At 46.7% G+C, this 11,276-nt stretch overlaps 1 protein-coding gene across 2 annotated transcripts; it reads left to right on the forward strand.

Moving 5' to 3' along the window:
• The first annotated feature begins 1,506 nt into the window (after positions 1-1,506).
• Positions 1,507-8,823, forward strand: Dazap2 (DAZ associated protein 2). Of its 2 annotated transcripts, none has more exons than XM_004649839.3 (4): positions 1,507-1,641; positions 2,612-2,730; positions 6,268-6,436; positions 7,407-8,823. In XM_004649839.3, the coding sequence occupies exons 1-4, from the start codon at positions 1,629-1,631 to the stop codon at positions 7,727-7,729; spliced, it is 624 nt and encodes a 207-aa protein (XP_004649896.2). In that variant the 5' UTR covers positions 1,507-1,628; the 3' UTR covers positions 7,730-8,823. The 2 variants fall into 2 exon arrangements, with proteins under 2 accessions (XP_004649896.2, XP_004649897.1); XM_004649840.3 differs by having other exon boundaries at positions 6,268-6,513; positions 7,407-7,679.
• The last annotated feature ends 2,453 nt before the right edge of the window (positions 8,824-11,276 follow it).

An 11,276-nucleotide genomic window follows, 5' to 3' on the forward strand; every position in this document is an offset into this window, starting at 1 on the left:
CAAAACAAAGAAAACTCTGAAACAGACCTTTATCAGATGCTAGTCATGCTACCAGTGTGTATTGATGAGAAAAAAAAAAAAAAATCAAAGCAAAACACCAACCTGGGAACCTGGGAGCCAGGACACAAAACTGTAACCTGTTTGTTAAGTGTGTCTTGGAAGTTGGGCGTGGTGGCTCGTGGCTCACACCTATACTCCCAGCACTAGGGGAATCTTAAGGTAGGAGCATCCCTGTGAATTAGGCTAGGTCAGCCCGGACTGCCTAGAAAATTCTAGGTCAGTCTGGATTGACGGCAGTCTGGACATGGGGCCAATTCTCTGGGTCATTTTCAAGGTTGAGAAAAAGGAATGCTGAATGCTCAAAGAAGCCCTGCTTGTCACTGACAGGGCTGCTGTGCAGATAAAATGGAAGTGTATTTTAAATGCTGTCCTGCACTGAAATATGGTTACTAGAGACAAAAGCAAGCGATTATCGAGTTGAAGTGAGTGTGGGTATTTGCAGTGTTTAATCTCGGTTCAGTTTACTGAGGGCCTCTCTTCAAAGTTCTCTTTTTTTAAATGCTTTCCACATACTCTCACTGTAAGTATAGAAGATGCTGCTGGGCCGTCTGTTTAGCTCTTCATTCCATACTTATGCTTAACAATTGATCAGCAGATATTTTGGAATGAAGACAGGAAAAACACTTAATTGCTGCCCTAAAAGATGCCTTTTTTAAAAAAAAAAAAAAAGAGCAATGATTTTATTAGGAAAATTAAGATGACTATTGTATTTTACTTGTAGGATCTCAAAATTGCCATCTTCGTTTTCTGGGAGGATTTGACTCCCTTCTTTTCATCTTTTTTACTCATCAAAAGATGCCAATTTTTTAAAACCACTTTAGGACATTAAGTTAGAGGCAAAGCGCTCCGCAAAATACCCACAGGGAGTCCGGCAGCGTCTTTTCTACTGGCTCTCCCAGGGCTAAGGGTATGCTGAAGTGACCACCCAGAAAAACAGCGCACAGGCTGGAAGCCCTCAACCCCAGGCCGTGCACACACCGAGCAGCCAAGATGGCAAGGGTCTATTTCAGGAGAGATCGGTGAAATAGACTGGCAACAACAATCTTGACGTCAGTGAAGCTTTAAGTTGGGTTTGGTTGTACAGGAAGGGCAGACAGATCAAAGACCAGGGGACATAATTTGAAACACCTTGGCAAACTTGTGGAAATCGATCCCCCTCTCCCCCGGAAAGACTGTAAAGGTGAGGTCACCTTGAGCTGATGAGCGTAGGTGGCAAAGGTTTCAGGGAATGCATGCATCGTTGTGCCTCCGAGCGTCCAACAAAGACCAGGTTTTGAGACAATACCTGCACTTACTCGGTCCTCCTCTTGGAGGGACCAGGCTGACGGGCGGGGGGGGTGTGTGTGTGTGTGTGAGGGCGATGGGCGGAGCTACCGCGAGTGGGCGTGGCCGCGTGGAGGCGACTGGAGGAAGCGGCGAAGAGGCGGGGTTTCCGGCGGCGGACACTCGGGCGGCGAGTGACGCCGAGGCTGACGGGTCATCACGTGACACGGAAGTGACTCCGAACAGGAAGAGGACGAAAAAAATAACCGTCCGCGACGCCGAGTCGACCGGGACCCGCAGCCACCATGAACAGCAAAGGCAAGGACGCGGGGGCGGTCGGGGCCGTCGGGGGACTAGTGCTGGCCCGGAGCGAGCGGGCGCGGAGCCCCGGAGTCGCCGGGCTTGGGGTGGGCTACGCCGCGGCCCGCAGTCCGGGGCTTGCACCTGACGTCTTCGTCACTCCCGAGCTACGGCTGCCCCCTCCCTCCCGCGCTCTCTCCCCCCCATCAACTCTGTGGCGCAGTTTGGAGCTGCAGGCTCGAGTGGGTGTGTGGGGGGGCTTAGTCATGATGGGCGTCGGCAGCAGCCAATGGGATGCTAGAGTAGGGATTTGGGCAGGCCAATGGACAGCCGGCGGAGGCGGGGCGCTGCGCTTCGGAACCACCGGCCCGGGCCCGGGGCTTAACTAGTGAGGTGCCGGCGGGGAGGCGCGGCCGGGGCCTGCAAGGTCTTAACCCCCTTCCTGTGCGTTCCTCGCCCTTCGCAGGCGCCGTTAGGTTCTCTCCCTGTTGCTGGGATTGTCAGAAAGTGGCTGCTTTCGGCTTTTCCCCCAGTCTCCCGCTTCACTTCCACTCACTGTCTTTATTTGGAAGTCGACCTTGAATAGGAATCTGCGAGATGGGAACCGTCGTTGCCCAGAGCCTGACTGGTTACCCGTGCAGACAGCCCAGAGCACAAGTACACTTGGATAGGCCGCCAGTGCAGAACCTCTGAAACACGGCCCGAGACCTGCCCCGGGCTGGGAAGGGAAATTGGGTCCAGCCAAGACTTTCTCCTTTACATCAGTATGCTAGTGGGAACAGCGCCTTTCCTGTCCACTGTGAACCCAGCACCTTCCATTATGAGATTGCAAAAGGCTGTGCTTATTTTCTTAGCTCCAAGAAATCGAGCTCCATGAAACAATCTGTTTGCAAGTCTCCTCGCTCCCAATTTAGCTACCCAATATGCTCTGCTCCATCTGGTAGTTCGGAATGGTAGGCAACCTATATGTTTTTCTCTTGTGTTCCAGGCCAATATCCAACACAGCCTACCTACCCCGTGCAACCTCCTGGGAATCCGGTATATCCTCAGACCTTGCATCTTCCTCAGGCTCCACCCTATACAGATGCTCCACCTGCGTACTCAGAGGTACTACAGCTCCAGGCTTGGACTAGCTGAGAATTCTCTCATTTAAAATTTTATTCCACTTCACAAAGACTGCTCACATGAATAATCACACATTACGTATGTCAGCAGTTACTGCTGGAATTGAAAACATATTGTGTGATTATTTTATTTGGCACGTGCTGAAGATGAGTTTTTGTGCCTTGAGCCCAAATTAGCTATATCAGGAAATTATCCAGGAGAATAGTGAATGCTAGTGAAAAGGCACCTTGTTCATAGACTGTCTAATTGGCACAGGGAGAATTAAGTGTTGACTCATAGGCCAGGTGCAGTGGCACAGGCATGAAATTCTAGCACTCAGAGGCTGAGGCAGGAGGATACTGAGTATGAGACCAACTTGGGTTATATAACAAAATCCTGTCTCCAAAAGTAAACCAGGGGGCTGAAGATATAGTTCAGATGATAGAGTGCTACTATGCAGAAGCCTTGGGTTAGCATCCCAGCACTACATAAAATCAGGTGTGGTGGTTCATACCTGTAATCCTAGCACTTGAGAGGGAAGTGGATGCAGAAGGATCAGAAGTTCAAGGTCATCCTTAGTTACATACTGAGTTTGAGGCCAGCTTTGGCTACATGAAACCTTGTCTCAAAAAGAAAGGTGGGGGGGATGGAGAGATTGCTTAGTGGTTAAGATGCTTGCCTGAAAAGCCAAAGGACCCAGGTTCGATTCCCCAGCACCCACGTAAACCAGATGCACAAAGTAGTGCATGTGTGTGGAGTTCGTGGCTAGGGGCTCTGACGTGCTCATTCTTTCTCTCTCTCTCTCTTTCAAATAAATAAGAATTTGAAAAAATATATAAAAAATAACCAGGTGTGGTGGTTCACGCCTTTAATCCCAGCACTTGGGAGGCAGAGGTAAGAGCATCACTGTGAGTTCAAAGCCACCCTGAGACTACGTAGTGAATTCCAGGTCAGCCTGGGCTAGAGTGAGACCCTACCTCGAAAAAGGAAAGGGTGGGGGTTGGAGAGATGACACAGTGGTGGTGCATGTGTCCTGAGTTTGTTTGCAGTGGCTGGAGGCCCTGGAGGACCCATTCTCTCTGTCTCTCTCAAATAAATTCAAATATTCAAAAAAAAAAAATTCCTTGGGGGTTTGGAGAGATGGTTTGGCGGCTAAGGCGCTTGCCTATGAAGCCTGAGGACCCAGGTTCCGTTCCCTAGTACCAATCAATGTAAACCAGATGCAAAGGTGGCACATGCGTCTGGAGTTTGTTTGCAGCATCTGAAGGCCTTGGTATGCCCATTATCTCTGTGTCTCTTTCTCTGCCTCTTTCTCTTTCAAATGAATAAATAATTTAAAAAAATTCCTTGGGCTGAGAGATGGCTTAGCAGTTAAGGCACTTGCTTGTGAACCTAAAGAACCTATCTTCAATTCTCCAGGACCCATGTAAGCCAGATGCATAAGGTGGCATGCATCTGGAGTTCATTTACAATGGCTGAAGGCCATGGTGCACCCATTGTCTCTATCAGCCTCTTTCTCTCTCTCTCAAATAAATAAATCCAGGTGTGGTGGCACATGCCTTTAATCCCAGTACTTGGGTGGCAGAGGTAGGAGGATCACTGTGAGTTCAAGGCCACCCTGAGACTACAGAGTGAATTACAGGTCAGCCTGGGCTACAGTGGTAAGACTCTACCTCAAAAATTATTTTCAAATAAATACAATAAATTTTCAAATAAATAAAATGTAAAAAAAACTCCTTGGGCTGGAGAGATGGCATAGTGGTTAAAGCACATGCCTACAAATCCTAAGGATCCCGGTTCAATTCTCCAGGACCCATGTAAGCCAGATGCACAAAGGTGTGCATGCATTTGGAGTTCGTTTGCAGTGGCTGGAAGCCCTGGTGTGCCCATTTTCTCTTTCTCAAATTGATAAATATTTAAAAATAAATAGGTAAGCTGGGCGTGGTGGTGAAAACCTTTTTTTTTTTTTTTTTTTTTTTGGTGCACACCTTTAATCCTAGCACTTAGCAGCAGGCAGAGGTGGGAGAATTGTCGTGAGTTTGGAGCCACCTTGAGACTATATAGTTAATTCCAGGTCAGCCTGGGCCAGAGTGAGACCCTGCCTCGAAAAACCAATAAATAAATAAATAAATATTTTTTCTAGGGACTGGGAACATGGCTTAGTGATTAAAGGCTTGCAAAATCTGCCAGCCTGGGTTTAATTCCAAAGCCACCCACATAAGCCAGATGCCAAAAAGTGGTGCAAACATGTAGTAGTATGTAGCAGCAAGAGGCCCTGGCATACACACCTATGCACACATGTGAAAATAAATAAATAAAAACTTATTTAAAATTTGGGGCTGGGGAGATGGCTGAGTGTGTTAAAAATGCTTGCTTGCAAAGTGTACCTATCTGCCTGGGTTCAATTCCCTAGTACCTACATAAAGCTAGATGCACCAAGTGGCTCATGTGTCTGCAGTTTGTCTACAGCAACAAGAGGCCCTGGTGTGCCTATTCTCTTTGTCCTTCTCAAATAAGAATATTTAAATTTTGTTTGGTTTTGTTGGTAGGGTCTCTCTCAGGTCTCAGGGTGGCCTCGAACTTTTGGCAATCTTCTTACCTCTGCCTCCTGAGTGCTGGGATCAAAAGCATGTGCCACCACGCCTGGCTCTGTTTTTAGTTATTCAAGGGAGGGTGGAGGGAAGGAGGGAGGGAAAGAGAAAGAAAGAAAAAGAGGTAGGGGTGTGCCAGGCCCTCCAGCCACTGCAGATGAACTCCAGATGTATGTGCCGCCTTGTCCATCTGGCTTATGTGGGGTCCTGGGGATTGAGTCTGAGTCCTTTTGCTTGGTAGGGTCTCACTCTAGCCCCAGCTGATCTGGAATTTACATGGTTGCAGGGTGGCGTTGAACTCATGGCGATCCTCCTACCTACCTCTGCCTCCTGAGTGCTGGGATTAAAGGCGTGCACCACCACCCCCCCCAAATTTTTTTTTGTTGTTTTTCAAGGTAGGGTTTCACTGTAGCTCAGGCTCACTTGGAATTCACTATGTAGTCTCATGGTAGCCTCGAACTCACAGCGATCCTCCTACCTCTGCCTCCTGAATGCTGGGATTAAAGGCGTGCACCACCATGCCTGGTTCCAAAAATATTTTATTTTACTAAAATATTTTTATTAACAATTTGCATACATGTACATGTGTTTTGATCATAATTCCCTCTTCTTACTATTTTTTTTCAATTTTCATTCAAAAATATTTTTTGAATTGATGCAATTTTTGTACTTATATGTTGTTTGTGTGCATGTATGTGTGTATATGGCTGTATTAAGGTCTCTTGTTTCTACAAACACATGACACACACATGTGACACAACTTTGCCTGGCTTTCTGTGGTTAGTGGGGAATTGAACTCAGTCTAGCAAACTTTGCATGTAAGTGTCTTTAACCTGAGCCATCTCCCCAGCCCAATAAAATGTTTTTAGAACTTTTTAAAAAAATTTAAAAAATATTTGCAACGGAATGTCCTAAGGTGACATCTTGCCTTCTCTTCCTTTTCCTTCAGCTCTATCGTCCGAGCTTTGTGCACCCTGGGGCTGCCACAGTCCCCACCATGTCAGCTGCATTTCCTGGCGCCTCTCTGTATCTCCCCATGGCCCAGTCTGTGGCTGTTGGACCGTTAGGTTCCACCATCCCCATGGCTTATTATCCCGTTGGTCCCATCTATCCACCTGGCTCCACAGTGCTGGTGGAAGGAGGGTATGATGCAGGCGCCAGATTCGGAGCCGGGGCTACTGCTGGCAACATTCCTGTGAGTATGGCCTTCGCAGAAGAAACGTGGCCTTGGTGTTACTGCCCAGAATTGCTTCATATTCATTTCCCCACAATCCTTGGATAATAATTGCCAGGATTAGTGCACCCATTGTAACCTCATAGGCAGGTACAAGGTGGGCATGGGTTAGTGAGGCAGGTAAGCCGGTTCTGGCCTGTTCACTGGGGGGATGATTCAGAAAATAGAATGTAAAATCCCTAGTAAGTAGCTTTCCAAAGTTAGGGGTTTTGGTTACTAGGTTGCTCTGCTAAATGCTTCAGTGTACTTGAAGTCCATCCACTCAGGAACCATATGCTAACGGTGAAGCAGAAATGGTGTTGTTAGTGAGTCATAGGTAATCCAGTGATCTACTTAAAAACTCCAGAGGGCTGGTAGTTCAGTGGTAGAGTATGTGCTTGGCAGGTACAGTGTGCTCCCACTCCACCCACAAGAAAGTGCCTGGGATCCTGTGGGATGTGGCTGTGAACCTGAAACTTCCTGTTTGGGGAAAGTTGAGTGGAGATGGTTTCCCAACCTCAGCAGGATGGGTCTGGTACCCGCAGGCTTCATTTGGAGGTACAAGTCTTCCTTTCCCATTGCCGCTTTGGGTCCTGCTTTAGAACTCAAGTTGGTGCAGTTAGCTTCATAAAATGTTGCTGGTTGGTGGGTGTGGTGACACATCTCTGCAATCCCAAAACTGGAGAGGTTGAGGCAGGAGGATTGCTGAGTTTTAGGCTAGTGAAACCCTGTCTCAATAAAAGGAAGGAAGGAAAGAAAAAGAGAAAAGAAAGAACTGCTGGTTGGCATAATGACGTCCAAAGCTTCTGAGGCATTCACACATGACTTCCCTGGGTGAGCTGCCGTGCCCATTGCTCTTTTGTCCTTCCTTCCAGCCTCCACCTCCTGGATGCCCTCCCAACGCCGCGCAGCTCGCAGTCATGCAGGGAGCCAACGTCCTCGTAACTCAGCGGAAGGGAAACTTCTTCATGGGTGGCTCAGATGGTGGCTACACCATTTGGTGAGGAATCAAGGCCACTTCTGTGCCGGGAAAGACATCACATACCTTCAGCACTTCTCACAAAGTAACTGCTTTAGTCATATTAACCTGAAGTTGCAGTTTAGACACATGTTGTTGGGGTGTCTTTCTGGTGCCCAAACTCTGAGGCACTTTTCAAATTTAATAAGGAACCATGTGAGGGTAGCAGTACCTCCCTAGAGCATTTGAGGTAGGGAGGCATCCATTCATGAAACGAATGTGGAGGCAGCCCCGAGGACCTTCCTTTAGTTCCTCCAGAGTATACTGTACCATGCCAGTCTTTGCTTTTAGTAATACATCATCAAATTAGGTTTGGAGGGAACTTTGATCTTCCTAAGAATTAAAGTTGCCAAATTTTTTTTGATTGGTCTTTAATCTCCTTTCAGTCTTTGATTTATATTGTTAAATGAACACATTAGTTGTCTGCCTTTTCCTTTCCATCCGCAGCCCACATCTCTCCGTCCCTGTCTCCCATGCCCTTCTGCCAATCTCCATTGAATCAGTGGTGCAGGACAGAAAGCCAGTGAGAATAATTTCTCCTCTCCTTGCACTTCTCCCATTTGTCATCGATGGTTTAACTTGTTCACAAGGATCCTTTGAAGCCCCCTCCCCCCTCCTGTGTCCCAAGCACAGGCCCTAGATCTGCTTTTGTACCTCTTCAGGCAAAAATGAAGGGTGCCCTTTGGACCCTCTTGGGCAGTCTCTGCATACATGAATCTAACCCAAATTTGCTTTGGTGCCAGAAAAACCCAAACTCTGAACAATGAATTATCAGTGTAAAGTGTCCCATAAAATAATTTCTTTAAAATATGATGGGCAAGCTAGAGGATGCATTTCAAAAGCTTGACTTTGTAGCCATTTTAAGGGTAGTTTTCAGATTAAAAATTGGTCTTTTTTTTTTGGTCTGAGTGTCTATTACAGTCACTCCTAAGAATTTCTAAACTGGGTTAATAGGGTCACATTGTGAATGCCTCACTGTAAAATGACTTGAGTCCAGTGAAATCTCATTAGGGTTAAGACTATTTCAGGGATCCTTAATATTTTAATTTTTATTTTCTGAAATTGGATTTTTATTTTATAATTTCAGTTCATCTAAATTTTGTGTTTCTGTACATGTGATGTTTGACTGTACCATTGACTGTTATGGAAGTTCAGCATCGTATGTCTCTCTCTACACTGTGGTGCACTTAACTTGTGGATTTTTTATACTAAAAATGTAGAATAAAGACTATTTTGAAGATTTGAATAAAGTGATGAAGTTGCATTACACCTCACTCCAAGGATTCCTTCCTTAGCTTGTTTTCAGATGTCTTTTGTCTGTATCTGAATTCAATCCTATCCAGCACGGGGCCTCAGGTAGTCAGGTTGTCTTAGAATTACTGTATAGCCTGGGAGTATCTTAAACTTCTGATCCTTCTGCATCTACTTCCCAAGTGTTAAATTTATAGGTGTGTACTACCAATACCCACCCCCCCTTTTGATGAAATGAAGCCATTGAAATGCAGGGGTACAAGGCTTAGATTTGGCTCTTTTCATGAGTTTCACTTTAGATGTAGGTTTTTCTTCACTTTCTTACCTAAATTTCAGATTCTGGAATTGAGAATTTAGATATAACACAACATGGGAGTAGGGAGATTGCTTAGTGGTTAAGGCACTTCCCTGTGAAGCCAAAGGACCCAGGTTCGATTCTCCATATCCTACGTAAGCCAGATGCACAATGTGGCGCACGCATCTGGAGTTCATTTGCAGTGACTGGAGGCCCTGGTGTGCCCATTTTCTCTCTTTCTGTCTTTGTCTCTAACAAATAAATAAAAATTAAAAAAGAAATAAAACAATGGTATATGGCATTTGCTCTGAGGTTTCAGTTGAAGAACAATGTCCTGGTTTGTGCATTCAGGGTGACCTTCAGTTAGTTTCTCCAAAGTGCTGTGTAAAGAAACGCTGAAGGGCTGGAAGGATGGCTTAGCAGTTAAGGTACTTGCCTATGAAGTCTAAGGACCCAGGTTCAATTCCTCCGTACCCATGTAAACCAGATGTACAGGGGGGCACATGCGTCTGGACTTTGCAGTGGCTGGAGGCCCTGGTATGTTCTTTCTCTCTCTGCCTCTTTCTCTCAAATAAATAATCCTATTATAATAATAAAAGAAATACTGAACACTGGCCAGGTCTGGTAGCACAGGCCTGACAGTAGTCCCGCTGCTCAGAAGGCTGAAGCAGGAGGACTGCCAAAAGTTAAGCCAGTCTGGACTGCACAGCAAGACCCTGTCTCACAGTGACAAGGTAGCTCAGTCAGATAAGTACTTCCTGGGCTGGAGACATGGCTTGGCAGTTAAGGTGCTTGCCTACAAAGCCGAAGGACCCAGGTTTGATTCCCAGGTACCCACATAAGCCAGATGCACAACGTGGTGTATGCATTTGCAGTGGCCAGGTGCCCTGGTGTGCCCATTCTCTATCTGCCTCTTTCTTGCTCTCTCTAAAATATTTTTTTTTCCCCAAGATAGGGTTTCACTCCAGCCCAGGCTGACCTGGAATTCACTATGTAGTCTCAAGGTGGCCTTGAACTCAGTGATCCTCCTACCTCTTTTCTCTGCCTCCTGAGTGCTGGGATTAAAGGCATGCACCACCACGCCTGGCTCAATAAAATATTTAACCCATGTTACACAAATGCTGTGGTGGGTTTCTGTAATCTGTGTCCCTCTGGTGAGAGGCAGAAGCTTGCTGGCTGACCAGCCTGGTGAATGCAGCAGTGGACAAGAGACCCTGCCTCAAGATTGAAGGTGAGGACCAACACCTGCATTTGACTCGCCTTTATCTGTGCATTCTCACGTACGCACACAACCAAAAAGAGTTGGGCAAGTGATATTTGCTCATAATCCCAGGCTAGGGAAGGAGAGAGCTCCCTGGAGCACTCTAGTCAACCAGTCTAGACTTACTTGGTGAGTTCCAGGCCAGTGAGAGACCCTGTCAACAACAAAAAGGGGATGGCAGGCTGGAGAGATGGCTTAGTGGTTAAGGTGCTTGCCTGCAAAGCTCAAGGACCCAGGTTCAGTTCCCCAGGACCTAGATATAAGCTGGTACATGTATCTGGAGTTTGTTTGTAGCAGCTGGAGGCCCTGGCACATCAATCCTCTGTCTTTCTGTTAAATAAAAATAAGATATATTAAAAAAAAATGGAAGGACTGGGCTTGGTGGCATGCACTTCACTTTTAATCCCAGCACTCTGGGAAGCAGAGGTAGTAGGACTGCCATGAGTTCAAAGCCACCCTGAGACGACATAGTGAATTCCAGGTCAGCCTGAGCTACAGTGAGACCCTACCTCAAAACACACACACACACACAAAAAAGGACAGGGGAGTAGTTGGGGAAATGGCTTAGTGGTTAAGGTACTTGTCTGAGAAGCCAAAGGACCCAGGTTCGATTCCCTAGAACCCACGTGAGCCTGATACACAAGGGACACATGCATTGGTTGTTTGTAATGGCTGGAGGCCTTGGCGTGCAATTCTCTTTATCTGCCTCTTCTCTGTCTCTCAAATAAATAAATAAAATATTTTAAAAAATGGATGGCACCTGAGGATGACACCCAAGCACGCACATACACACATGCAACCCCCGTGAAAACAAACTGTTGCCGCCACTAGCTCCTAAGCTCTTACCCCACCCTTCCTGCGTGCAGCATGTGGTGTGTGCAAATGTACACACGCAGTGTGGAGGTCAGAGCGGACAGTTT

The sequence above is a fragment of the Jaculus jaculus genome, chromosome 6 (genome assembly GCF_020740685.1).
Source record: "Jaculus jaculus isolate mJacJac1 chromosome 6, mJacJac1.mat.Y.cur, whole genome shotgun sequence".
Classification (NCBI taxonomy): Eukaryota; Metazoa; Chordata; class Mammalia; order Rodentia; family Dipodidae; genus Jaculus; species Jaculus jaculus.

What these genes read in the sequence shown, in the direction of transcription:
- Dazap2 (XM_004649839.3), top strand. An exon ending in CTCCACCTGCGTACTCAGAG is followed by an intron (nt 2,731 to 6,267) that starts GTACTACAGCTC and finishes CTTTTCCTTCAG; the next exon opens with CTCTATCGTCCGAGCTTTGT. An exon ending in TGGTCCCATCTATCCACCTG is followed by an intron (nt 6,437 to 7,406) that starts GCTCCACAGTGC and finishes CCTTCCTTCCAG; the next exon opens with CCTCCACCTCCTGGATGCCC.